General features: G+C 59.9%; 3 protein-coding genes across 5 annotated transcripts in view; 2 read left to right on the top strand and 1 right to left on the bottom strand.

Moving 5' to 3' along the window:
* CFAP74 (cilia and flagella associated protein 74) overlaps positions 1-16,538 on the top strand; it is a 68,743-nt gene extending 52,205 nt beyond the window's left edge. Inside the window, exons 22-38 of one of the 3 annotated variants that reach the window (XM_017542629.2) lie at positions 1,140-1,227; positions 1,782-1,955; positions 3,655-3,788; positions 9,384-9,660; positions 10,672-10,770; positions 11,520-11,659; positions 12,184-12,315; positions 12,457-12,566; positions 12,706-12,761; positions 12,871-12,990; positions 13,287-13,442; positions 14,300-14,429; positions 14,614-14,768; positions 15,003-15,135; positions 15,369-15,499; positions 15,772-15,930; positions 16,120-16,538. In XM_017542629.2, coding sequence (XP_017398118.1) covers positions 1,140-1,227; positions 1,782-1,955; positions 3,655-3,788; positions 9,384-9,660; positions 10,672-10,770; positions 11,520-11,659; positions 12,184-12,315; positions 12,457-12,566; positions 12,706-12,761; positions 12,871-12,990; positions 13,287-13,442; positions 14,300-14,429; positions 14,614-14,768; positions 15,003-15,135; positions 15,369-15,499; positions 15,772-15,930; positions 16,120-16,215 — 2,290 coding nt within the window. In that variant the 3' untranslated portion in view covers positions 16,216-16,538. Of the gene's footprint in view, positions 1-1,139; positions 1,228-1,781; positions 1,956-3,654; positions 3,789-9,383; positions 9,661-10,671; positions 10,771-11,519; positions 11,660-12,183; positions 12,316-12,456; positions 12,567-12,705; positions 12,762-12,870; positions 12,991-13,286; positions 13,443-14,299; positions 14,430-14,613; positions 14,769-15,002; positions 15,136-15,338; positions 15,500-15,771; positions 15,931-16,119 lie in introns of all 3 variants that reach the window. The other 2 variants (XM_017542628.2, XM_017542627.2) reach the window with 2 other exon arrangements.
* Positions 16,539-20,827: 4,289 nt separating this feature from the next.
* TMEM52 (transmembrane protein 52) lies at positions 20,828-22,539 on the top strand. The gene is made up of 5 exons (XM_017542626.2): positions 20,828-20,966; positions 21,060-21,103; positions 21,214-21,255; positions 21,696-21,874; positions 21,964-22,539. Exons 1-5 carry the CDS (start codon positions 20,904-20,906, stop codon positions 22,242-22,244), a joined length of 609 nt encoding a protein of 202 aa, XP_017398115.1. The 5' UTR covers positions 20,828-20,903; the 3' UTR covers positions 22,245-22,539.
* A 307-nt stretch (positions 22,540-22,846) lies between these two features.
* CALML6 (calmodulin like 6) lies at positions 22,847-24,966 on the bottom strand. Its single transcript, XM_017542736.1, has 6 exons — positions 24,821-24,966; positions 24,402-24,452; positions 23,531-23,705; positions 23,246-23,390; positions 23,070-23,170; positions 22,847-22,997 (listed from the first exon to the last, which is right to left on the bottom strand). The coding sequence occupies exons 1-6, from the start codon at positions 24,890-24,892 to the stop codon at positions 22,951-22,953; spliced, it is 591 nt and encodes a 196-aa protein (XP_017398225.1). The 5' UTR covers positions 24,893-24,966; the 3' UTR covers positions 22,847-22,950.
* Between the last annotated feature and the right edge of the window lie 664 nt (positions 24,967-25,630).

Here is a 25,630-nt window from a genome sequence, read left to right as displayed (position 1 = left end):
GGGGGGGGGACAGAGGCCGAACACCAGGGCGGGGGGACAGTCACAGCGGGGTCTGCAGTCCATTTGGATCGCTTTTGTTTAGTGAGCCAAGTTGAAGTTCAGTTTTTTTCACAAAGGTTTCCAATTATTCCAGCCTTGTTGTTGAAAATATTGGGAGGCTGCGCGTCCCCCACGAGTGGCCCCGTGGCTCTCACCGCGACTGAGGGTCTGCTACTGAGGGTCTGATACGGTGGCCTGGGAGAAGGCTGTGGCTGGCGGCGGGCACCCTGCCCTCCACGCTGTCTTCATTCCTTTCCCCGTAACTCCTGGGGTTCTGTTTCAGGCTCGGTGCACACCGCTGTTTGCCCCTTTACCCGTGTCTTGAGGGTGTCCCTGTCACCTGGTCGTCCCTCGCCCTCTCCAACCTAAGGCTCTTCCCAGGCCTCTTGGGCGTATCCCCTGGTCTCTGCTTTTGCCAGGCAGATTTTGCTTTCTGCACTTGAGCATTCGTTGTGCTTTGGAGGCTGGACGTCCTGTGTTTGATCCTGGCTGCCAGAGCTGCCCTTGGCATCTGGGCTAGGACCTGGGTCCAAACAAAGGATACTCAATGGAGCTTGGCGGGGGAGGCGGGTGAGGTGGGCACAGCAGGCACGGACCCCGGTGGGGCCGGGAGGGGAACAGGACGGAACTTCCTGGCTGGCCTCCCTCATGGGGAGGCTGATTTTTTTCTTTCTTATTTGAACTTTTCCTGATATTTCTGTAACAACATTAACTTCCTTCTGTAATCAGAGATCAAACTCTGATTAAAATGAAAATGTGTTTTCAAAGGGCTTTTTAGGATTCCTTTATGATACAAACTCCGTATTAATTTGAAACATGACTATGGAATTTTTTTCTGTTTATTTAAACACAGCTTTTGAGTCACAGGCACGGGTGGTGTTCCCGGGAGTGACCGGCTGCTCAGACTCAGACTCACTAGGGCCCTCCCCGGGGCCACCGGGCCACACGCCGGTGGGCTCTGTGTGAGAGCAGGAGGGCGGCACCACGTGTCTCAGCGCTCATGTTCAGAGATGTCATGGCTCTCGCAGATCCAGAAGCACCGCTGAGAGGGTCTTATTGTCATTTCACAAAGTGGAAAGAGCCTTGTCCGCCTCTTTCAGACACTCCCTCCCAGAGGACGCGGGGAAGTATTTTGACAAGGAGACCCGAGTCCTGGAGGCCCCGATGACCATATGGGTGGCTGACCAGGTCTGTGTTGGGCATCTCCCAGGGATGCCGGGAGCACCTGGGGAGCAGGGGCTTTCCTGGGAGGTAGGCTCAGCCCCTGACTGAGGGCCCCGAAAGGCCAGGGCCCTGAAAGGCCAGGGCCCTGGTGTCAGAGCCCAGACTCACATGCTTTCCCACGGGTGTCTAGCAGCCAGCAGGGCAAGGCTTGCCTCCTACGAGGGTGCTTGTGGGCCAGAGAGAGGCCTCGAAGGTCTGTCCCGGCCACCAGCACCCACGTGTGCACACGAGGGGTGCCCCAGACACTCAGGTGCACACATCTACATGCCCACATGTGCCATACACGGAGACACACTCCCCCCTGCCATGCCCAGCTGGTCCTCAGCTGCCACCCACCACAGCGCCTGCCCGCCCACATCAGGGATCGGTCACAGGGAAGCAGGTTTTATCAAGACGGCCTTGTGTCCTGGAAACCGTGGCCTGTGACCACGAGCAGCAGTGGTCATGCTTCGGAGTTCAGGGGGCACCTGGGGAGTCTCTGAGCCGCTGCAAGGGCATCTGTGCCCTTGGTGCCTCAGAGCAAGCCAGTGGAGTTCACCGTGCATGCCATAGTCACCACCTCGGACCTGGAGCTCGACCCCGCGGAGGTGGATTTTGGCTACTGCACCATCTACGAGGCCATCAGGACGGAAATCCGCCTCCACAACCACTCACTCCTGCCCCAGGAGTTTGGCTTCGTCAGGCTTCCCAAGGTACCTCCTGCAGCCAGGCCCGGGGCCAGAGGGACAAGGCTGAGAAGCCCTAGGGACAGGACACAACAGCCGCTGCTCCAAGGTCCCCATGCCTCGGCCGCCCCACCCTGCACCCCAGCCCTGGGCACTGCAGCCCAACCTCAGCCTGTCACCTGCACCCCCGCCCTCGGTCCCTTGCACCTGCTGTGCTCCAGATCCCTGCTCTTCCTTCCAGAACCTTCCCCTGTCACAGTAGGGCAGCCACACAAGGTAGCCAGGACAAGGCCCAAGCCTGGACACCCCTCACCCTTCCCCGGGCCGCCACACTGCTGACACCCCCAACACCATCAACCTCTCTTGCTCCCTGTCTCACACACACGCACACACGCTCACACACATGCACACATTCACGATTGCTCACACACTCATACACAAGCGCTCACACACGTGCACATGCTGACAGTTGCTCACAATCATACACATACACACGTGCACATGCTCACAATCATGCACTCATACGCAAGCGCTCACACATTCACACTTACACGTGCAATGCTCACAATCACGCACTCATACACTCACACATTCACACACGTGAACATGCTCATAATTGCTCACGCACTCACACATACATTCACACATTCTCACACACACATGAACATGCTCACAGTCGTTCATGCACTCACATGTGCTCACACATTCACACACACACATGCGCATGCTCACAATTACGCACATGTGCTCACACAAACACGTGAACATGCTCACAATTTCACTCATACATGTGCTCACACACGTGCACATGTTGACAATTGCTTACACATACATATGTGCTCACATACACATGTACATGCTCACATGCTCACAATTGCTCACAAACACGTGCTCACACACACAAGTGCACATGCTGACAGTCGCTCACATTCATACATATGCACTTGCACATTCACACACACATGTGCACATGCTCACATGCTCACAATTGCTCACGCACACGTGCTCACACATACACACAAGTGCACATGCTGACAATCACACACATGCACTCACACACATGCACATGCTCACAGTCTCGCACTCACACATGCATTCACACATTCACACTTAAACACATGCACATGCTCACAATCACACATGCACTCACACATTCACACATGCACATGCTCACAATTGCTTATTCATTCATACATGCATTCACATTCACACACGTGAACATGCTCACAATCACACATGCACATGCGCTCACACATTCACACACATGCTTACACATGCACATGCTCACAATCACACACTCATACACATGCTGTTATGCATTCACACATACATGTGCACATGCTCACAACTGCTCATGCACTCACATGCGCTGACACAGTCACATGTGCACACACATTCACTCACATTCTCACGTGCACATGCTCACAATTGCTCACACATTCACGCACACACACGCTCACATTCACACACACTTGCACATGCTCACAATCGCTCATGCACTCATACAGTTGCACTCACACTCACGTACTCACATGCTCACACGTGCATATGCTCACAATCATGCATTCATGCACGTGCTCACACATCCACACACACTCATTTGCACACCCCTCACACACTCCTCACATTCACCCACACGTGATCACGCTAATCTCACAGCCCTGCCACACGTGTGTCCACGCGATCTCCCCGTGACACTCCCCTCAGACCACTCTTCCCTTTCCAGTTTGTGGACATCCAGCCCAATGACGGGTTTGGGGCGATCCTGCCCCTGGAAACGCTGCAGTTCGATGTGATCTTCCAGCCCACCAAGGCCAAGGAATACAGCTTCGAGCTCATCTGCAAGTCTGAGATCAACCGGTGAGCCTGCCAGGGAGTGGGGTGCAGTGGGCCCGGAGAGCCTGCTCAGGAGGGACCACGTTTCCCAGCACCACTGCATCCCAGCCTCTAGACCCCACCTGTCTGGCTGACCACAGGGCTGGGCTGGGCAGCACTGCTGGCCAGCAGGAAGCTCAAACCCGGGTGCAGACAGGTAGCTTGCATTCTGGGCCAGCTCAGCCTTGTGTGTGTGTGTGTTTATGTGAGTGTGACAGCATGCATATATGTGTCATGAGTATGCATGTGTATAAGCATGTGTGTGAGAACAGGTGAGTGTGCCTGTGTGTGAGCGTACAAACGTCTGTGTGCATACAGGTGTATCACTAAGAGTAGGTGTGAGTGCATGTGTGTGTGAGCCTGTGGGAGTGTGCATGTGTGTGATTGAATGTGTGAGTGCATGTGAGTGTGGGCATGCATGTGAGCTCACTCATTCACACACAGGCATGAGTGTATGGGTGTGAGCGCCTGTGTGTGAGCGTGTGTGAGTGCATGTGAGCGTGCATGTGTGTGAGTGCTTTCACGTGTGACTCTGAGTGTGAGTGCCTGTGTGTGAGCATGTGTGAGTGTATATGAATGTGCATGAGTGCTTTTACAAGAGACTGTGTGAGTGCTTGTGTGTGAGCCTGTGTGAGTGTGTGTGCGTGAGTGCTTTTACATGAGACTGAGTGCCCATGTGTGAGCGTGAGTGCGCATGAGTGTACGTGTGCAAGGGTACTTTTACATGAGACTGTGAGTGCCCGTGTGTGAGAGTGCACATGAGCATGCATGTGTGTGTGAGTACTTTTATGTGAGACTGTGAGTGCCCGTGTGTGAGCGTGTGTGAGTGCATGTGAGTGTGCGTGCATGCTTTTACGTGAGACTGTGAGTGCGTGTGAGCATGTGTAAGTGCGAGCATGCATGTCAGTGCTTTTAGGCGACTGAGTGCCTGTGTGTGAGCGCATGTGAGCTTACATGCGTGCTTTTACATGAGACTGAGTGCCCGTGTGTGAGCGTGTGTGAGTGCATGTGAGCATGCGTGCGTGCTTTTACGTGAGACTGAGTGCCCATGTGTGTGAGTGCATGTGAGCGTGTGTGAGTGCAAGTGTGCATGTGTGCGTGAGTGCCTTCATGTGAGACTGTGTGTGTGTACATGTGTGCTGTGCAGGGCACCCGTCTGGACACAGGTGGGCTGCTGTGAGCCTTGCGTGCTCTGAGGTGCTGTGTGACCAGCCAGTCTCTGCACCTCCCTGAGCCTGCGAGTGGGATAAGGGGGAGCTGGAGAGCAAGAGGTGAAGCCGGACCCGACGTGGTGGCCGGTGGCTGGTGGTCCTGGGTGGGTTCTTGCTGCTGGGACCATCAGCCTTCAGGGATGTGTTCTGGGGCCAAGGCCGAGACACTTGGGGGTAGTCACAGCTGGGTCTGCGGTCCCTTTGGATCGCTTTTGTTTAAGATGTGAGCCGAGCTGAAGTGAGGTTTCCAATCACTGCAGCCTCGTCACTGGGAAGATTCCGTTCTCCCCTGAGTTCCTTTGTGCCTCTGTCAAACGACCCCCCACCTTTGGGTCCCCCTGGCCTGGGCCATTTGGGCCTCCCTCCATCTCTGTGGGGCCTGGAAATGTATTTATTGCAGAAACCAGGTGCATTTGCTCTGTGGAGTTACCCACAGGCCGGATCTTGCCCCGTGGAGTCAGTTAACATGTTCCTCTGTCCCGTGAAATGCATCCATTGGCAGCGAGACGGCTTCAAAAGCCACGCTGGCTCCTTCCCGGGCGCTTTCACGCCCAGCGTCTCTCCCTTGGTCACCTTCGGCGCTCAGCGGTCCGTACGTTCCATCTGCGATCACAGCCCTGTGACTCCGCCCGCCCCTGCTGCAGCCTCCAGGCCTGTGCCACCCTCTGGACTCTGCGCAGCGCGTGCTGTGTCGTCATGCTCTGGCGTTTCATTGCCTCATGGCGCGGCTTCTGCTTTGCTTCACTGTTTGCACAAATTCCTTATTCTCTCTTGTCCCGTAACAGTGTCACCTGTGATTTGACATTTTTCTACTGCACATTTTCACACGCAATTACTTTTTCTGAACTTTTACAATTTAGTGTAATTTTTTTGAGACAGGGTCTTGCTCTGTCACCGGGCTGGAGTGCAGTGGTGCCGTCGTGGCTCACTGCAGCCTCAGTCTCCTGAGTTCAAGCGATCCTCCCACTGCAGCCTTGAGTATTCCTAGGGCCACAGGAACACGCCTCCCTGCCTGGCTAATTCTTATATTTTTGATAGAGATGGGGGTCTCACTGTGTTGCCCAAGCTGGTCTTGAACTCACAGCCTCAAGCAATCCTCCCGCTTCAGCCTCCCATCGTGCTAGGATGACAGGCATGAACCACGGTGCTCAGCTCTCCTCTGCACACTCAGAAAGGAGCCCAGTTTAGAGCGTTTTTCTAGCTCATTGGCTCCAGAGCCCCCTCTGCAGTTCCTGTGTGTGCGTGAAGTGCCGATAAAAAAAATAGGGTCCCAACTTTCTTAGCTTTGCGTCCTCTGCTCTCTTCCTCCCCTCCATTTTCAGATAATCCACAAACTCAGAAAGCCAACATCATGTACCCTCCACCCAAAATACATACCTTAGACTTCTCTCACACTTGCCTGCGATGTCTTTGTTACAGAAACGTTCTCCCTCAGGTCGGAGCTGGGCTTCTTCTCCCTCCCTCCCCAGAGTCCATCACTGTCAGGAATGCCAGGGGCCGCACGACGTATCTGTGTACCTGTAATCTAGCACACACACACGTGTGCAAGTGTACATGCTTCTGCACTTGCACAGATGTAGGGTGACCACCATGCGGTGTGCCTAGCACCGAGGGGCTTCCCAGGCCGGAGGACTTTGAGTGCCTTGACTAGCAGAGCCCCACGCAGACGGGGACCCCACGTCAGTGGCATCGGACCCACGTAGGTGGCCTCAGACCCCAGCTGCTGGTCTGGATTTTGCTTGTTTCCCCTCAGCCTGGGTGCTTCTGTGACTGACCCTTGTGGCCACCACCGTGGGTTCCATGTAGGACCCATAGGTTTGAGGCCTGTGGCCGTCAGAGCAGCACCTCACTCTAGCTCTAAATGCAGATATTAGAAAAGAGGGTTGGAAAATCAACCAGCTGAGCCTCCTTTTCAAGAATTAGGAAAAGAACACAGGAAATTAAACCCAAAGAAAGTAGAAGGGAAGACATAATAAAGGTGAGAAGTCAGTGAAATGGAGACAGCAGAGAAAAACAACAAACTAGAAGTCCTCCTTGTACAATTTATACGATCCATTACCCCAGCAAGGCCAGTCAGGGTAAAAAGAGAGAAACCACAAACCATCAATATCGGGAGCGAAAGGGAACATCACTGCAGGTCCTAGAAATATCAAAACGATAAGAAGAGAACGTGACCAGCAGCATCACACCAGGGGACCTGACAGTTCAAGGAAATGGACAAATTCCTGAAATACATAATGGACACAAGAAAAATACAGAAAAATCTGAGTACTCAGGCCGGGCGCGGTGGCTCACGCCTGCAATCCCAGCACTGTGGGAGGCCAAGGCTGGTGGGTCACCTGAGGTCAGGAGTTTGAGACCAGCCTGGCCAACATGGCGAAACCCCGTCTCTACTAAAAATGCAAAAATTGGCTGGGCATCATGGCACACACCTGCAATCCCAGCTATTCGGGAGGCTGAGGCAGGAGCATTGCTTGAACCCAGGAGGCAAAGTTTGCAGTGAGCCAAGATTGCGTCACTGCACTCCTGCCTGGGCACCAGAGCCAGACACCACCAAAAAAAAAAAAAAAAGAAAAGAGAAAAATCTGAATATTCAAACTATTCAGGAAATAGAATCTAAAATCTAAAACCTTCCCACAAAAAAAATTGCTGGTTTCACCAGTGAGTTATTCCAAACATTTAAAGAAAAAAATAATGGTGCTCTGACACAAATCTTCCACAGGGTCCAGGCACAGCGGCTCACGCCTGTAATCCCAGCACTTGGGGAGGCCAAGGTGGGTGGCTCACCTGAGGTCAAGAGTTCAAGACCATCCTGGCCAACATGGCAAAAACCCATCTCTACTAAAAATACAAAAAAAAAAAGCCAGACATGGTGGAGGGCACCTGTAGTCCCAGCTACTTGGGAGGCTGAGGCAGGAGAATTGCTTGAACCTGGAGGCAGAGGTTGCAGTGAGCTAAGATCGAGCCACTGCTCTCCAGGCTGGGCAACAGAGATTCTGTCTCAAAAAAAAAAAAAAAAAAATTGAGTACTGATAATAACCAACAGTATCTCCACTCAAAAATAATTTTAGTGAGCAATGGGCACCGTAGCTCACACCCGTAATCCCAGCACTTTGAGAGGCTGAAGCGGGAGGATCACTTGAATCCAGGAATTTGAGGCCCACCTGGGCAACACCCCACCAACTACATTTTTTTATTTTTATTTTTATTTTTTTTAAAGACAGGGTTTCACCATGTTGGTCAGGCTGGTTTTGAACTCCTGAACTCAGGTGATCCGCCCGCCTTGGCCTCCAAAGTGCTTGGATTACAGGCGTGAGCCACCGCGCCCAGCCTTTTTAAGAATTTTTTTAAGCATTTAGAGCCTGTGGTCACAGAACATAAAAACATACGTTTGAATATTACAACAAATGAATGTTACAGACAAATATGATAGTATTATCCTTTTCAGCATAAAATATAAAATAAGCATTGAAGGAAAATGTGAAATTTCTAATAGTTCAAATACCCAGGTACCTGGTCTTTTTTTAATGGATGTGGTAGGGATCAACCAGGGACGCCTGTGCTCACATTTAGAGATATCCTTTCTTAAATGTCAATAAATATTTAACAAAATAAGCTAGAGGCTGGGCACAGTGGCTCACGCCTGTAATGCCAGCACTTTGGGAGGCCGAGGCAGATGGAACACAAGGTCAGGAGTTTGAGACCAGCCTGGCCAATACGGTAAAACCTCATCTCCACTAAAAATACAAAAATTAGCTGGGCATGGTGGTGTGTGCCTGTAATCCCAGCTACTCAGGAGGCTGAGGCAGGAGAATTGCCTGAACCTGGGAGGCGGAGGTTGCAGTGAGCCGAGATCGCGCCACTGCACTCCAGCCTGGGCGACAGAGGGAGACTCCGTCTCAAAAAAAAAAAAAAAGTAGAAATTTCTTTTTCAACTTCCTTTGCAACTATCTAAACTTGTGACTAATTTTTAGCTACCCAGGACACAGTGGAACGCATCTGTAGTCCCAGCTACTCGGGAGGCTGAGGCAGGAGGACCCCTTGAGCCCAGGAGTTGGAGGCTGCAGTGAACTGTGATGGCACCACTGCACTCCAGCCGGGGCAACAGAGCGAGACCCCATCTCTCTTTATAAATGAATAAATACGTTTAAAAAATTTTAGCTACCCACCTGAAATGTGCACAGGGACGTGCTGTATTTTCAAGATGTGTTAACAGGGCAGTGACCCCACGGGCAGTGGGAACGTGCCTGTCCCTGTGAGCCTCACTCAGGGCCTGTCCTCCACCCAGCAGCCCCTGCTGCTGCTGCAGAGGGACCCGCCCCCCTGCCCCCCACACGAGGCTGAGGGCTTCCCTCACGGGTGTTTGCAGGTGCTTCAAGCTGTCTTGCCGGGCTGTGGGCGTCCACCCGCCCCTGGAGCTGTCCCACTACCAGATCAAGTTTGCGGCCACGGCCCTGTATGACACCTCGGTGGCCAAGCTGTACGTCATCAACTCCCACCTGAGCATGAGCTCACTGACCCACTCCAAGCCCCGCATTGGCTCAGAGGACGCCTCTCCTGTGGGGCCCACGTCTTTCGAGTTCCTGCTGCCCCCAGACTCGCCTATCACCATCTCACCCTCGGTGGGGACCGTGTGGCCAGGAAAGGTGGGTGTGGGCCCCACACGCAGGCTGGGAGCCAGGGGCTCCACAAAACCTGCGTTTGCCCCCAGGGTGTCTGGCTCTGCCCACCCTTAACCACGGGGTTCCAACCTGGCGAGCAGCGGTGGGAGTTCTGACCCTCATCAGACCCAAGCAAGGCCCACGGAGCCTCCATGGCCTCCGTGGATGTGGTCCGGGCCACCCACATGGGAGGAGGCCACAGTGCCCTTGGCCAGCCTGACCCCAAGAGGCAGGAGCTCCCCAGGCTGCTGGCCTGGCTGGCACCCATGCAGGGCTCCCAGGTTGAGACTGGGGAGGGCCGTGCAGCCCCTTGGACCAGGGGACCTCGCAGGCAGACGAGGAGCAGAGGGGTCAGCACTCCCAGCCAGCACACCACCTTCCTGCAGAGCACAAAGCCCTGGGCCTGGCAGGGCCTTTGGGTGACCCTGAGGGCTGCCAGGGGCCTAGTGAGGAAGGGCATGTGGCTCTCACCCCATATGCAGCTCTCCCTCCCCCCAACCCCTTCCCCTTCCCACTGTTCTCCCCCCACTCTCCCCCTCCCCCATCCTCTTCCCTCCCTCCCTTCCTCTCCCCCCAACACCGTGTCACCCCCTACCCCCCATTGCACACCGTCTGTGGGCTCTGTCATGGCGGGACCCTTCCGTGGGGAGCCATTTCCAAAACGGAGGCACGCTGGAAAGGCTGGTGTGCACAGGGGCCAAGTTAGAGTGCGGGACTCACCCCGAAACTCAGTGAGGAAAAGGCGGGCTCAGCTGTCACTGCCGCCCCATGGGACCCCCGCCCTGCATGGCCAGAAGGCTTGGCGCTCAGGCCTGCGGCCCACCCACCTTCTTGGGGGACAGAGGTCAGGGAAGGCCTTCCCAAAGGCAAGTAGCCTGAAATCTCAAGGAGGCGGTGACCTTGCGGGGATCCCCGGGCTGAGGAAGGCATCGTGCCAGCAGGGGCTCCCGGGGTGGAGGGAGGTGGCAGCCCGGTCCCACGCTTGTCTCTCTTCAGAGGTGCCTGGTCCAGGTGGCCTTCCGGCCCGTGCTGCCCGAGAAGCTGATCTGCCAGGAAGCTCTCCCACTCCTGAACAAAGAAATGGAGCCCAAATTCGTGCGTGCGGCCTGGGAGAGGAGGGATGTGGGTGGGGGAAGGGAAGGCCTTGTGGGCAGCATGGGGGGGACTTTGCTGCCTGTTGCAGGAGCAAACGCCACTGTCCCCGAGTCCCTGAGGGCCCAGGCTGCGCGCCAGGTGTGCAGGGGAGACTTTTTCCAAGCGCTGTGTGTGTCAGGCTGTATCCGAGAGGTTAAAAAGCTTGTTCACCAAGACCTTTGCTCCTCTCTGGAAGCCACCACCAGGCGGGAGCAGGAAAGGGGGGGCTCAGGAGGTGGGGTCACCCAGGGGTGCGGCGGATGCAATGCAGGCCCCTCCCACCACCTGGAGCCCCGGGAGGCGCACCCGAAATGCTGCTGCAGCGGAGTGTTCTGCAGGGTCCACCCCACAGCGCCGCCAGCCACGTGAGGGGCAGCACTCCCTTGGCCTTCTGCGGTGAAGACAAGGAAAGGCACCAGGGCAGGGACCCCGACTCTGGCCGCCTCTTCACTCCCTTGTGCCTCGGTTTATCCTCTGGCGAAGGCGGGCGCTGCCGTCTGTGAGCCCCTCTGTCGGGGTCTGTGTGCTGCTCCCCATGCGCCCCTCCGCACAGGCTACTGTCTTCCTGGGCACCCGCTCAGTTTTTGGGTCCCCGTTCAATCCAAACCGGGGCTCCCACGGTTCCTGCACAGGCCGTGGAGGAGCCACAGGGCACAGCTGGGGTGCCTTCGGGGCCCTGCACAGCCCCACAGCCAGCCGCTCCCCCACAGTTCCGAAAGGACCCGGCTGCCCAGAGGAAGGGCCTGCAGAGACTGTCATTCTCCCTTCTGCGAGTGCAGAATCGCGACAAGCTATTCAGAGTCTCTGTCCCCCACGTCCTGGAGCTGCAGAAGCGGGAGCTGAAGCCCAGGTGTGTCCAGGAGGGGCTGCCCATCTCCTTCCCTCCAGGCCCCTCTGGTGGGACCCACTGCGGCCCCTGTGGACGGTTCCCCCTCAGGCTGCCCGGAATGACCCATGTGGCTGGAAAGACTGACGGCTTCAGACACAGCCGGATCCAGGCACTGCCCTCCTGGGATCTGCCCACCCCATGCCCCCAGGCCTGGCACCTATGCACACTGCCTCACTCCACGGGTGGGGAGCAAAGCCAGTGCCCCCCACTCAGCCTCCCTGGGTGCAGAATGAGCCCTGGGAAAGCTCTGGTGGGTGCCCGTGGCCCCAGGAGGGAACATGGCTCTCTAGCCATGGGCCAAAGGACCTGCCCCAAACCCCAGTCCCCAAGCACCTGGCTGACAAGGACCTGGAGTGGGTGACAAGTCCCCCACAGGAGCCAGAGAAGGGTGGAAAAGCCAGCCTGTCAGACACAGCCTGGGAGGCTGAGGCAGAGCCTCAGGGGTCGGGCCAGGGCAGGAGTGCACATCGCTGGCTTCCTTCCAGTTCCGACGAGTACCAGGCCGCCCGAGCCACCCTGGCCAGAGCGTTCCAGGCAAAGTTTGACACACTTGTGGTTCCTTGTGTTGTTGCCAGTGGCTACATCAACGACAAGGGGTCGGAGCCCCTGAGCTTCAGGTGCGGGGTGCTCTGCCCGGAGCGGGGTGTGGTTGGCCACAAACGTGCTACTGCAGCCGCTCTCTGCTACGGCCCAACTCTGGGGCCTGGGCAGGCAGGGGGCCGACCACCCTGCCCTCAGCCTGCCCTTCCCGCCCCCAGCCCCCACAACACCCTCTACCTGGAGCTGTGGTGCCCCAGCGTGGCACCGTCTGTCGTGGTGACGTCCCATAAAGGCAAAACCATCTTTAACTTCGGCGATGTCGCCGTGGGTGAGTTGCTTGGCCCCACGCACACCTCCACCCCAGGGCCAGACACGCCCATGCCTTCCTCGGCCCCATGCCCTGCCCCTGGACCCGGGTGCTCCCGGGCGCCTGGGGCTGCACCATGATGTTCCCCGCCCCATTTCAGGGCACCGCAGCGTCCAGAAGGTCTCCATCCAGAACGTCTCACCCGAGGACCTGGCTGTGTCCTTGTCAACCTGGCCTGGGCAGCCTGCGGGGTGGGAGTGGGGGCTGGGGAGGGCGTGGCAGAGCCCGAAGGCACCCGTATCCCTTCCTTGACGCGGACCCTCAGCTGGACTTCTCACTGCTGAACCCCAACGGCCCCTTCGTCCTGCTGAACCCCTCCAGCCGGCTGCGCGCGGGCGAGACCCAGGTCCTGGTGCTGTCCTTCTCTCCCCACGAGAGCATCCTGGTGAGTCCCAGGCCCACCCCAGCCACACTGCGGCCCATGGCTCCCCACGCTGCAGGACAAAGGCCCTGGCCAGGGCGCGCCCCCTGTGCTCAGGCCCGGGACTGACCAAGCCTTGGTCTGCAAGCAGCCTGGCCCCCAGGGCCCGGCGAGAGCCAGCGAGTGAGCGGAACTGATGGAGCCTCCGCTCGGCCCCACGCTCGCAGCCCCGGCACCGAGAACCCACTGCCCCTGAGGCAGAGCTCCCCTCGTGCCTCTAGCAGACGTCTGCCCCTGGCTCAGGGGGGTGGTCTCTTTAGGCTCAAGAAACACTGGACATCATCACCAAGAGAGGCACGCTCACCCTCACCCTCCTGGGCACTGGGGTGGCGTCCATGGTCACGTGCTCCATCGAAGGCGACGTCCTCAACATGGGCTATGTGATTGCCAGAGAGTCTGTGTCCTCCAGCTTCAAGGTGAGGCACATGAGGGCCCTGGTGCCGCCTCCGGCCTCCCAGTAGGGGATTCCACCAGGCAGGTCTCAGGCCACCAGTCAGAGTGACCAGTGGGTCGAGGAGCCCGTAGGGACACCGGCTGCCCCCTCTGCCGCCCTCTCATGAGAGAACACGGCCCTGTTTCTGGGAAGGCTGCAGATGTCCCTTCGTCGCCCCCACCTCCCTGTCCTCCTTGGTGCTCCTTGTCCCTCCTCCTCGGCCCCTGCACAGAGCCTCCCACCACCCCCTGCCCTGCTTCTTGAACTCTCAGTCCTTTGGAGATCAACTCCAAAGGCCACCCAGGGGCGCGGGTTTGCCGACCTCTGCAGCACGCCACACTGCCCCGTGGGCTTTCATTCCTTCGTCCCATCCGAGGGACGCCCGCTTCTCTGCCTGGCTCAGGAGGGTCCTGGAGGCACAGCCCAACACGGGGGTTGCATGGAGGAAGGGTATTCTCAGGAGAGGGGGTGAGGGCAGGGAGGACAGCGGCGGGGACTCGGGTTCAATTAAGCCGGAATCTCACCCAAGCAAGCTTCGGGTGCACTGGAGGGCACGTGGCACCGCAGAGCCGCCCACGCACCCCGGGCACCGCAGAGCCGTGCATGCGCCCCGGGCAGGGAAGCCGGGTCCTGTCCTGCTGAAGGCTGATGACAGGCTGGACTGGACGACTGGCCATTGGCACACAGCTCAGTAACCGCCATGTGTGCCGGCGTCGTCGGCCGCCTGGGTCCCCACGTGGGTGGGCAGCGGCCAAGTCCTAGGCACTGTCCACAGGAAGGGGGAGCGGCCCTGCTGCTGGGCCAGACTGGAGGGCGGTGACCACAGCCTGCACTCTGCAGCTACAGAACAACTCCGTGCTCCCCGTCACCTTCTCCATGCACCTGGACAGCCTCTCCAGGACCCGGGCCGAGGACCAGCAGCAGCTGCCACAGTTCCTCAGCTCTTCCTCCCAGAGGACAGAAGTGGTCGGTGAGCTGGGGGCGGGGAGGAGATATTGGGTCTATGGGAGGAGGAGGGGGCGCAGGGCTGTTGGGGGCACCGGGCAGGATGGGGCACTGCGGGGACGGGCAGGGCGCAGAGCTCTGTGGAGCAGGGCTTGGGGACAGACGGCGACCACAGGTGGGAAAGGCCGAACTGCACCCCCCACCCACAGGGACGCAGAACCTCAGTGGCCAGAGCGTGTTCAGTGTGGTCCCAGTCAAGGGCGTCATGGACCCCGGGAAGACACAGGACTTCACTGTCACCTTCAGCCCGGACCACGAGAGCCTCTACTTCTCCGACCGGCTCCAGGTCTTGCTCTTTGAAAAGGTGCGGCTCTGGCTGGGAGCCCGGCCCCTGCCCCACCCAGGGCCTGACCTCTCCCTGCACTGCCCACTGTGGAGGCCCGAGGGCACCATGCCTGGGGGACCCAGCGCCACGTTGAAGGTCGTCGGTGGTCCCCAGCCCATCCCTGCCTCCTTCCCCTGAGCCAGCCCAGCTCTTACCAGCAGGGCCCCTGCCTCGGACCTTTGGGGACAAGGCCACTGCACTTCTCGTCCCCAGAAAATCTCCCACCAGATCCTGCTGAAGGGTGCTGCCCGTGAGCACATGATGTTCGTGGAGGGCGGAGACCCCCTGGATGTGCCTGTGGAGTCTCTGACGGCAATCCCCATATTTGAACCCAAGCACAGAGAGGGTGAGTGCCTCCCCAGGGAGGGAACAGACGGAGGGCCTCCCAGGGCCCCTCACCTGTAGATGGGGGAGCAGGGCAGGGATTCCAGCCTTCTAGCCCAGAGCCAGGCAGGACAGCCCCTGCTAACCAGAGTCCAGGAGTCCAGCTGCAGCCTCCCCCAGGCCTCAGCCTGACCCTGAAGCACTCCCCTGGCCACACCCCTCCAGCCAGCTCCCGGCCAGGCCCTCCCTCTCCAGAAGCCGAGGAGCTGAGGCCCATCCTGGTGACTCTGGACTACATGCAGTTGGACCCGGACACGCCGGCCCCCCCCGCCACCCGAGAGCTGCAGGTGGGCTGTATCCGGACCAGCCAGCTGTCTCCGAAGAAGGTGACCACAGCACTGCCCCTGGGGACACCAGGCGGCCTCCTTGGCCTCCCCTGCCCTGGGTAGCCCTGACCCTCCTGGCCCTGCCACAGGAAGGGGGCACTGACCACAGGAAGCTGACAAGCTCACGGGGCTTGTCCCCACAGCCGGCTTGTCCGGGGCTTCCTGTGGCAGCTGTGGGGTGGGCAGCCTGCTGCTGGGAGCTAGGAGGGAGCGTAGAGCTGGGCGCCCTTGCTGCTCCTCTCACTGCTGCTGGTAGCCGTGCTGCTCGCCAGCCTACAGGAGCCCATGCCCCACAGACCGTGGAGTTCAGCCTGGACAGCGCCGCGTCCCTGCAGCACAAGGGCTTCTCCATTGAGCCTTCCAGGGGCTCCGTGGAGCGTGGCCAGACCAAGACCATCAGCATCTCCTGGGTGCCACCTGCGGACTTTGACGTAGGTGCCTTCGGGCTGCAGGCCAGGGAGCCCTGGGAACACCTGAGGCTGGGTGGGCTGACACCCTCCCAGGGGAAGAGGTGGCTGTGGAGGGCCCCGGGGGAGTGAGGTGGGCCAGGCAGCGGGAAGACAGATGTCCCCTGGGTGCCCATGGCTGAGGGCCCCTTCTCTCTGCCCCTCCTGTTCCAGCCCGACCACCCACTTATGGTGTCAGCCCTGCTGCAGCTAAGGGGGGATGTGAAGGAGACCTACAAGGTCATCTTTGTAGCCCAGGTGGTGACCTAAGCCTCTGCACGGAGCACCCTCGGGCCCCCCGCGCACCCTCAAAGCCCTCCCCAGCTGAGGGCCAGGCCATATGAGCCTAGACCTGGACATCCCCTGCCAGGCACATTCCCATGGGCTGCCCTCCACCTGGCACTGCCACGGCCACTTCCTGCTGCCCTGGACCCAGCAAGCCCAGGGACATCCAAGAGCACCCCCTCCCGAGACCCCGCACTCAGAGCCAGCTTTAAGGCCAGGCCAGCCCATAGCCATCCTGGCCAGAGCCCCTCAGAGCCCCCTGCCCCCAAGGAGACCCCACCCCACAGCCTGTCAATAAACTTTCTGTAGGTCACAGGTGCAGGCTGCGTGTGGGTGCTGGTGGGTTATTCCCTGGGGTGAGTGCAGAATGGGAGGTGGGGACAGAGCCCTGGGGAAGCAGCCCCTCCCCTCACAGCCATGAAACCCGCTCTGCCTGGCTAGGGCCTCTTGGAGCAGGGCCATCCTGCAGGACGTCTGTGGGAAGGCCACCCTGGCCCAAATTCAAGGAGAGCCCCCAAGCCTGGCACCCCGAGCAGCAGCAGGCAGCCCAGGGGACTGGGGTGCAGCCAGAGCTGAGACTGGCTCAGAGCCAAGAGGCCCTGGGTGGTGGGGAGGGCAGGCCCGGGAACCTCCAGACTCTTCCCAAGTTCCAGGACCCCGGATGATGACCCCAAGCAAGGCTGAGCAGATGGTGGGGACCCAGCCCAGCTGTGCCCTGCCCGCAGCCCAGCCGTGCCCTGCCCGCAGCCCAGCAGGGGTCAGGTGAGGCCCAGCTCCTGCCTTTACGTTCCCACTTGTCTTAAGTGTGGGTTCAGCTTTCTGGGCTCTGACCCACCCTTCAACAGAGAAGACCCCTCCCAGCCCGGAAGATGCTCCTGCAGCTCAGAGTGGCACTTGCACCCCACCCCTGCCTCTGGAGCATGGCTTGTTGGATACCGACCCCAGAGAGCCCGCCCAGCCTGGCCCTCCTGTCACAGTGCAGCACGCACACGTTGCCACCCAACTGGCAGCCACCAGGAGAGCGTACGAAGCCTTCCCTGGACTGGCAGGGAGAGCAGGTGGTGCTTCTGGGAGTTTTACTGGACACAGTCCTCAGGGACGCCAGTCTCGAGCCGCCCGCCCTCACCCCAGCCCCCCAGGGCCCATGGTGCCTAGGAACCTACCACTGCCCCAAACTTCGAGCCAGCGACATCAACCCTGCAGTGGCATTTTGCAGGATTTCTGTCCAATGGGTCCTTTGCTGCCCTTCCTGGGGCTGGCCCGCCATGGCTCAAGCTTGGGCCACACCAGATGGGAGGGGAAGGCCGGCTCCGCCAGGTCCAGGCCAGGCCCAGGCCTCAGGAGGAAGTGCTCCCTGGGGGGTACTGTTTCCTGGGCAGGGCCCTCTCTTCTAAACCCTGAGCCGACTCTCCTGCCAGGCCCCTGGTACTGAGTGACGAGGTTCTGCGTGGGGGACCTGTGTGGGGGTCCTTCATGGGAGCCAAGTATTCACCTTCCAGAACTCTGGGCTGTGGCCTCAGGCTGCGCCTGTGCACATGCTCTCCCCCGGCCCCTCCCGTGCTGGGCCTCCACAACCAACAGGAAGAATGGCCAGGGGCCACCCTCAGCCAGGCTCGCGGGAGCTGGGCTGTAGGGCTGATGGCCCACAGGGTCGTGGGGTGAGCCTTATGCTGTGCTGAGGCGCAGGATCCGAGAAATAAAGAGGCAGGACACAGAAGTACAAGGAAAACGCAGCTGGGCTCGGGGGGCCACGTCACCTATAAGCAGAGTCAGGCGAGGCCCCAAATGTCCAGAAGCGTGAGTATTTATTGTGTATAGGTTAGGGGGCAGGGCAGTGAGTGAAATAATCTTTAAGGATAGTGATAGGGTCATGAGCAATAAAACATGGGATACACCCCCATTAGGTCACCTAGGCCAGGAGGTGGACAGTGCACAGCAAGGGCCCGTTCCCATGAAGGCAAGGGCTGTGTGCAGTAAGGGGTCCACCCCCCATTAGGTCACCGAGGCATGGAGGTGGGCCGTGCGCAGTGAAGAGGGTGCTGTGTGCAATACTTCTATCTATGGGAAAACTACTTCTAAGAAGATTTATAGGAGGATGCTTTAAGTCACACAGCAGTGACAGAGCTGTCAGGGTTACCGCCACCTCCTGGCAGCTTCCAATGGGTTCTGTGGGAAGATGCTTTTCAAGCAGCACAGTAGCAAGAGCTGATGAAGTTCACAGTCACCAAGGTGGATTGCCGGTCCGAGGGCACCTTCCACAAGAACTGGAGCAAGGTCCTACAACTCCTTTATCAGGAGGAGTGGCTCTCACCCCCAGCCTGCCATACAGCGGGTATCTTTACGATACTGAACGCTGCCGCCTGGGCCATGGATCCTTGTCCTGGTATAACTGTTTTCCTTTAATTCATGCTCTGCACTGTGTCTGCTCCAGGCATTCCTCCGATTATAAGCTGCTTGTTCCTTAATTCATGCTCTGTGCTGTGTCCACTCTAGGCATTACGCTGATTATGAACTAAGATACAATTATAGGTAAATATGTAGGGAAATATTCTTTAGGCACTCATACTATCAACTATTATATGATTTTATATAGAGGATTATATAAAGGGATTCTTCAAGCCTTTTTTTTTTTTTTTTTTTTTTTTTTTTTTTTTTTTTTTTTTTTTTTTTTTTTTTTTTTTTAAGATGGGGTTTCACCATGTTGGTCAGGCTGGTTTTGAACTCCCAACCTCAGGTGATCCACCTGCCTTGGCCTCCAAAGTGCTTGGATTACAGGCATGAGCCACCACACCTGGCCCCCAATCCCTAATTCTATAAACTAAATATGATTATATAAAGGATTACAGGTATCGATCGACTAATGACCTATGCAACTTACGACCATTCGACTTTATGACCACAATCGCTAGCCACGACTGCGCCGCGTCTGGCAGCGCAAACGTTGCCCAGCTGGGCGTATGACAGTGCGGACCAGCTTCCGGCAGCACTACCATCTCCGCGTGCATATAGCCTACTAACTTATGACCAAATCGTGTTACTACCGGTCTGTCGGAACCAACCGTGGTCTTAAGTCGAGCACTAGCTGTATATAAAAGGAAATTGCCGAGTCGTAACACTATTTTATAGAGATATTCCTCAAGCCCTAACTGTGCCAGGGTTCTGCTTAGCTCTCATTCCTCGGTGCCTATATGGGAGGTTACCACACTGGGCAGGCAGGAAGGGCCCTTGAGGGCCGTGGCACAGGCCCTGGGAGGTGCAAGGCAGCTTCGGGCAGAGCCTAGCAGTGGCGGGAGTGAGGCGGTGAAGGGCAGGTGTGGGCAGAAGATCCACTCAGAGGAGGCCCTGCCCTCCAGGGTCACTGCCCTTGTCGGCGTGGGGACACTGAGCAGCACCCACACATGGAACATGTTCTGATTAAGGGGTGGGTGCTCCTCCTGCAGCAAGATGGACCCTGCCCCTTGCTGTGCTGACCATCTCACTTCACCTGACTACCAGACAGACAGTGTGCTGCTGGTCCCATGGGGAGCAGAGGGCAGCAAGAGCCTAACAGGGGCCCTGGCCTGGCAGCAGAGGGATAAAGGGTCAGGGGTCCCCTGAAAGAAATGGCCCCTGGCACAGTGAGCAGCAGGCATTGCAGGCTGAGGGAATGGGAATGGAAGCCGCATTCCCAGGTGGGGCATGATCCCCAAGGCCAAGGGCTATGGGAAAGTGGTCTGCACCCAAGCCTGAACGGCCCAGAGCCAGGGCCAGGCTCCCGCCTCGAGGGCCAGCCCCCAGGCAGTGCCTGCCGCGCAGGTGCACAGTGTCCAATCACCGCGTTCGGGACGCCCAGCGTCCTGGTGGTGAGACCCTCCAGTTCACCTGGAGCCTGCCTGCGAGACTGGACCCCAGAAACCACACCCAAGGGAGCCACGACTTTCTGGGCCAACTCCTGAGGGTCCCCGGGCCACGCCCAGGCCAGCGGCAAAGCAGGACGGGCCCGGCCGGGGTGGGGGCGCCTGCCCGGGCTCAGGGCGAACCCCGCCCACTATCGCCTCGCGGGTGGAGCTGCGAGTTCGGCTTGCGATGGGCCACGGGCGCGCCCTCGGAACACGTTGGGCGTGGTCCAGTGGGAGGGGCTTGCGTTGGGCGGGGCGTGGTGGGCGGGGCTTACGTTGGGCGCGGGGGCAGTGGGCGGGGTTTGCATTGAGAGGAGGCCCAGCGACTGGGGGAGTCTTGCGGGCGACGCCTCCTGTGGGCGGGGCCTGTGGCGAAGGAGCTCGCACAGAGCGAGGTCTGGCGGGCGGGGTTTACGCTGCGTGGGGCGTCCTGTAAGCCTGCGGCGTCCTGTCAGCGGGGGGCGTCCTGCAGGCGTGTGCCCCTGTGGGAAGGGCCGGTAGCGAGCGGGGCCCGGTGGGCGGGATTTACGCTGCGTGGGGCGTCCAACAGGCCTGTACTCCTGTGGGCGGGGCTTACGTTCGTGGGGCGTGCTCTCCTGTGGGCGGGGCCTGCGGCGAGTCAGGCCGGGTCGCTGGGACTTACGCTGAGGGGGCGTTCTGTGGGCGTGTCCTGCGGTGGGCGTGTCCTGCGGTGGGTGTGTCCTGCGGTGGGTGTGTCCTGCGGTGGGTGTGACCTGTGGTGGGCGGGACCCCATAAAGCCTCGCCGCCGGGCGCTGCTCCAACCTCCGCAGAGCATGGCTGTAGGGCCGCTGGCTGCCCACGGGCTCCAGCTGCTGCTGCTCCTACCGCTGCCGCAGGTGGGTCGGGCCGCGCCATCTCTCGGTTCGGCCACCGTGGGGCGGGTCCGTGCTCGGACCACGCCCCTCCCGGGCTCACACCTGTCCCCGCAGGTGGCGCTGGGCTTCGCGGACGGCAGCTGCGACCCCTCAGGCCAGTAAGTCGGGGCGGGAGGGAGCCGGGGCCTGGCCCCACCCTTGGGGAGGCGCGGGCGGCGTGGTCAGCGGGCGCGTGCCCCGCCTGCTCCAGGTGCCGCCGTCCCCGCAGGTGCCCGCCCCAGGCCCGCTGGAGCAGCCTGTGGCACGTGGGGTAAGTGGAGGCCGCGGCTGAGCCGTGCGTCCGACGGTTCTGGGGCGGGGGTCACCGAGGCCACGCCCGCCAGGCCCTAACCTCAACAGGCTGCCTCCCTCCTGGCGGGAACTGGCCTCGAGCAAGCAGTACTTACCTCCCACTCCTCCCGCCTGGCCTCCACGGGAAGCCCCCACGATCCCGGTCAGCAGTGGGGCAGCCGCTGAGGGCAGCACGTCCTGGGAGTGAGCCCAAGGCTCCTTGGCCAGCCTGGGACAGACAGCCAGGGCAGGCCCAGCAGCCAGAGGCCAGGCTCTGGCCACAGCGGCCTCCAACGTGGAGAGACGTTCTCTGCTTTTTATCCTGTTAACCTGTCTTGGGTGGTTGTGCCACAACATTCTCCAGGGTGCAGGTGCCCGGTGGCCGAGGGTCAGTCCAGTGGTGGGGACTTGCTGTCCTAGGCTGGTCCTGCTGGCAGTCCTCCTGCTGCTGCTGTGCGGGGTCACAGCTGGCTGTGTCCGCTTCTGCTGCCTCCGGAAGCAGGTACAGGCCCGGCCACATCTGCCAACAGCACGGCAGCCCTGCGACCTGGCGGTCATCCCTATGGACAGTGACAGCCCTGTACACAGCACTGTGACCTGTGAGTGCCTAGGGGCCCGCCTGGTGGAGGTGGAGATGTCGGGGTAAATGCCAAGCCTGCCTCCACAAACCCACTCTGGTTCCCTGCAGCCTACAGCTCCATGCAGTACCCAGTGGGCACGTGGCTGCCCCTGCCCTTCGGGGAGCTGGACCCCGACTCCATGGCTCCTCCTGCCTACACCCTGTACGCCCCGGAGCCTCCACCCTCCTACGATGAAGCTGTCAAGATGGCCAAGCCCAGAGAGGAAGGGCCGGCACCCTCCCAGAAACCCAATCCTCCTCTTGGGGCCTCAGGCTTAGAGACCACTCCAATGCCCCAGGAATCAGGCCCCAGTACCCAACACCCACCCTGTAGCCCTGGTGCTCCTTGAAAGAGGTAGGAGAACAGACCAGAGCTCGGAGAACTGGCACTTGGAGCCAAGGGCCCGCAGCCCACCCCACCATCCAGAACATTGCCGTGGCCCAGCCTTGGTACTGTGTTACCAGCTAGCCCAGCCGGCCTCGTGGCGTCACTCCCGAGGCAGGCTGCTGCTTTCAGCCTCGGCCCCTGGCCCAGCCCCAGCAGGCTCTCAGCCTGGAGGAAGCCCCCTGGGCCTGAGCCTCAGGTGGGAGCTCAGGACCAGCTGTGACATCTGCATCTTCTTGGAGAGAGAATAAAGTTTGTATTTAAAGTTTGTATTTAAATGGGCTCTGCCTATGTGGGAAGGACTCTGGGACTCCAGAGCTCTGGGAGGAACCCTCGGGCAGCCAACCCCCAGTGCCCGCAGGCAGGGCGAGCATGTGGTTCCCAGTCTGTACTTCGTCCAGCCTTCAGGCTGCCATTCCTAGCCCTGAGCTGGGCAATGAGTGGTGTCAGGTGTCATGGCAGAAGTGACTGGGGCTGTGTTCCCGTGGCCAGACCAGGAAAACTTCTCCAGCCCCATGCCTTTGCCCGTTGCCCCCCATCCCAGACTGGGACAGTGAGGCACACAGGTCAAGCTGGAACATTTATTTTACACAGAGCTGGGGCAGTGGGTGGACAGGCGGCAGGGGCGGTGGCCTTCCCGGGCAGGCCTCCCACGGCTGCAGCAGCTGCGCCTACTGGACCAGCTTGAAGGACTCTCCGGTCATCATGGCCACGAACTCTGGGGTCAGAGGGGCAGGTCAGCAGCTTGCCCCAGCCCCGCCAGCAGCCCCCGGGGCTGGAGCCCACTCACCCTCGTAGTCAATGGTCCCGTCCCCATCCTTGTCGGCCTCCTTCATCATCTGCTCCGCCTCCACCTCGTTGAGGGGTTCCCCTGCATTCATGAGCACGTACCTGCGGGACCTGTGCTCAGCCACTCCCCGGCCCTGCCCATGCCCGCCTGCCGCCCACCGCCCACCCGGGCCCTACTTGAGTGTGTTCCAGTCGATGTATCCCTTGCCCTCCTTGTCAAAGACGCGGAATGCCGCCCTTAGCTCGCTCTCTTGGTTCTGGGCCTTCTCATGGTAAACTCCCATTAGTGCCAGGAAGCCATCGCAGTTGAAGAACCCTTTGTCTGCAGGGAGCACAGCTGGGGCTCAAGGGGTGGTGGGCACAGCACTGCCCATGGGCTCTGCCTCTTCCCCCTGATGGGCACTGAGACCTGACCCAGGGCCACCCCCCGCGGCTGCCCGCCCCCCACCAGCGCAGGCTCACTGTCTTTGTCCACGTCCTTGGCCATGGAGGCCAGCTCGCTCTTGGTGGGGTTGATGCCCAGCAGGCTCATGAGCCGCTCCAGCTCCCCGGTCTTTACCTCCCCGTTGCCCTCCTCATCAAACATCTCAAAGACGCCCTTGTACTCCTTGATCTGCCCGGCCGACAGGCGCTCCGTCTGCAGGGGACACCCACACCGGCCTGACCCGGAGCCCCTTCTGCCCCTGTGTCCAGGGAAGGGTCGAAGGTGCCCCCTGCCCGCATCCCTCCATAGACAGCCTTGCAAGGTGAGTGGTGGAGAGGAGGCCCCCAGCTCAGAGCAGCCTTCCCGGACAAGGGTAGCATGCCAGGGGTTTTCAGGCCAGCAGGGCTCCGCCAGGCAGCTCACAGGGGCAAGGGCCAGCCAGGCGGGGGCCAGCTGTGAGGGAACGGTGGGAGCTGCAGGGCCAGGCAGGCCAGTCTGCAGCCCTGGAGCCTGGCAGTGGACACCAAGTGAGGCAGGTGTAGGAAGCTGGGAGCAGTGCGGGGAGGAGCCCAGCCCCCGCCTGGGAAAGGCTTCCATCCCAGACTATGATACGGCCCCCGAAGCGGAGCCCCCAGCTCCAGCTGTGTGACATTCTGGAAGGAGAGTCCAGCACCAGCCACACCTGCCTGCCACCACTGCTGCCTCCCGCCTGGGACCCGGCTTCCAGAGATGGCTGCTCCGCCCTGGCCCCAGAGCAAGGCTGTGTTGGCGGCAGCAGGGCGTGGCCCCCTCTTCCACCTCAGCCCCTTCCTGCCCAGGCTCCCGGGCAAATCCTCGCACCTCCGGGCTCCAGCTCAACCCACCCAGCCATCCCATTAGAGGCTCTGTGGGGCACAGGAGCAACATTACCATGGCGGTGGCCGTGTAACAGGACCCTGCAGGGTTGTGGCACCAGGGCTGCTGTGGGCAGAGCACTGGGCCAGTGGTGGCAGCTGAGTTTTAGCTGGGCCTGGCTGCCTGGGGTCCCCGGGGTCCAGATTCCAAGAGCCTTTTATGGTGGGAAATCCTGCTGGCCCTATTTGGGGACAGGCTCTCAGCCTCATCCACAGGGCCCCTTCCCAGCCCGCTTTGGCCTGGGCTTCCCTGACCCTGAAGATGGGCAGGAAGGCCAAGTGCAGGGGGCAGGAAAGGGCCGACCCGTGGGGGCCTCATACACGCTGTTCCCCTCACTGTTCCGTCTTCACCAGACCAACCTGAGTTACCTCCCCAGAGGTGGGGCCCTCCAGCGAGTCTTCACAGGACCCTGCTCCCAAACTGTCATCCCCTGCCAGTGAGATTTCTTGCTGAAGACCAGCCTGGCCAGCTGGTGCCCAGTGGCTCAGAGCCGGCCACCCTCCCATCCTGGTGGGAGCACAGGATGTGCCAGCACATCACAAACTCTAAGGACAGGTTGAATGAACATCAGGCACCCCTTGGCCACCATTCCCGGAGGAGACAGCAGGACATGGGCTGGGGCTGTAGTGGGGGAAGCGGCAAGCAGACGGGGCCTGGGGGCTGGGCTGCCCGCTGGAGGCCAGGCACAGCTGGGGGCTATTTTGGGGTTTCTCAGGGAAACCTGACCTCCTTTCCACTCGGAACAGCAAAGCTGGCTCCCGAGGGGGCCTGGTGCCCGGGCTGGTCAGTAAGGACATGCCACAGTGGAGCACACGCCTGCACACGTGTGTTCCTCCTCAGGCCCGCCCTGGGTCTAATTTCCACCAGACTCCCAAAGCCAGGGTCCAGCCCCTCCCCACCCCACCCAAGCAGGGGCGTGAGGTTTGCAGTTGCAGGCCGCACTCAGGGTCACACTCACACCTGCCCCCAGCTGGCCCCTTGACGGCATGAAGAGTCTGAGCAGGTGGGGCACTCAGCGTCCCCCGCCAGCCCAGCCCTCTGCCTTCCAGAAAACCTGAAGCCACAGGATGCCTCCCGCCGAGACGCAGGCCAGCTGCTGAGACTGCAAGACTGATGCTAAGGAGGGCAAGCCAGCGGCCCAGGGCACCTCAGCCAAGCAGGCCAGGGCTGGGGGACAAGCGGCCCGGGGTCTGGTGGTGCCCAGGGAGGCCCTGCCCTTCATCCTGGTTGCTCCCTGGCCTCAG

Source organism: Cebus imitator, unplaced genomic scaffold (genome assembly GCF_001604975.1).
Source record: "Cebus imitator isolate Cc_AM_T3 unplaced genomic scaffold, Cebus_imitator-1.0 Scaffold145, whole genome shotgun sequence".
Lineage (NCBI taxonomy): Eukaryota > Metazoa > Chordata > Mammalia > Primates > Cebidae > Cebus > Cebus imitator.
The sequence above is the reverse complement of the archived record's forward strand: the minus strand, read 5'-3'. Positions and strand labels throughout refer to the sequence as shown.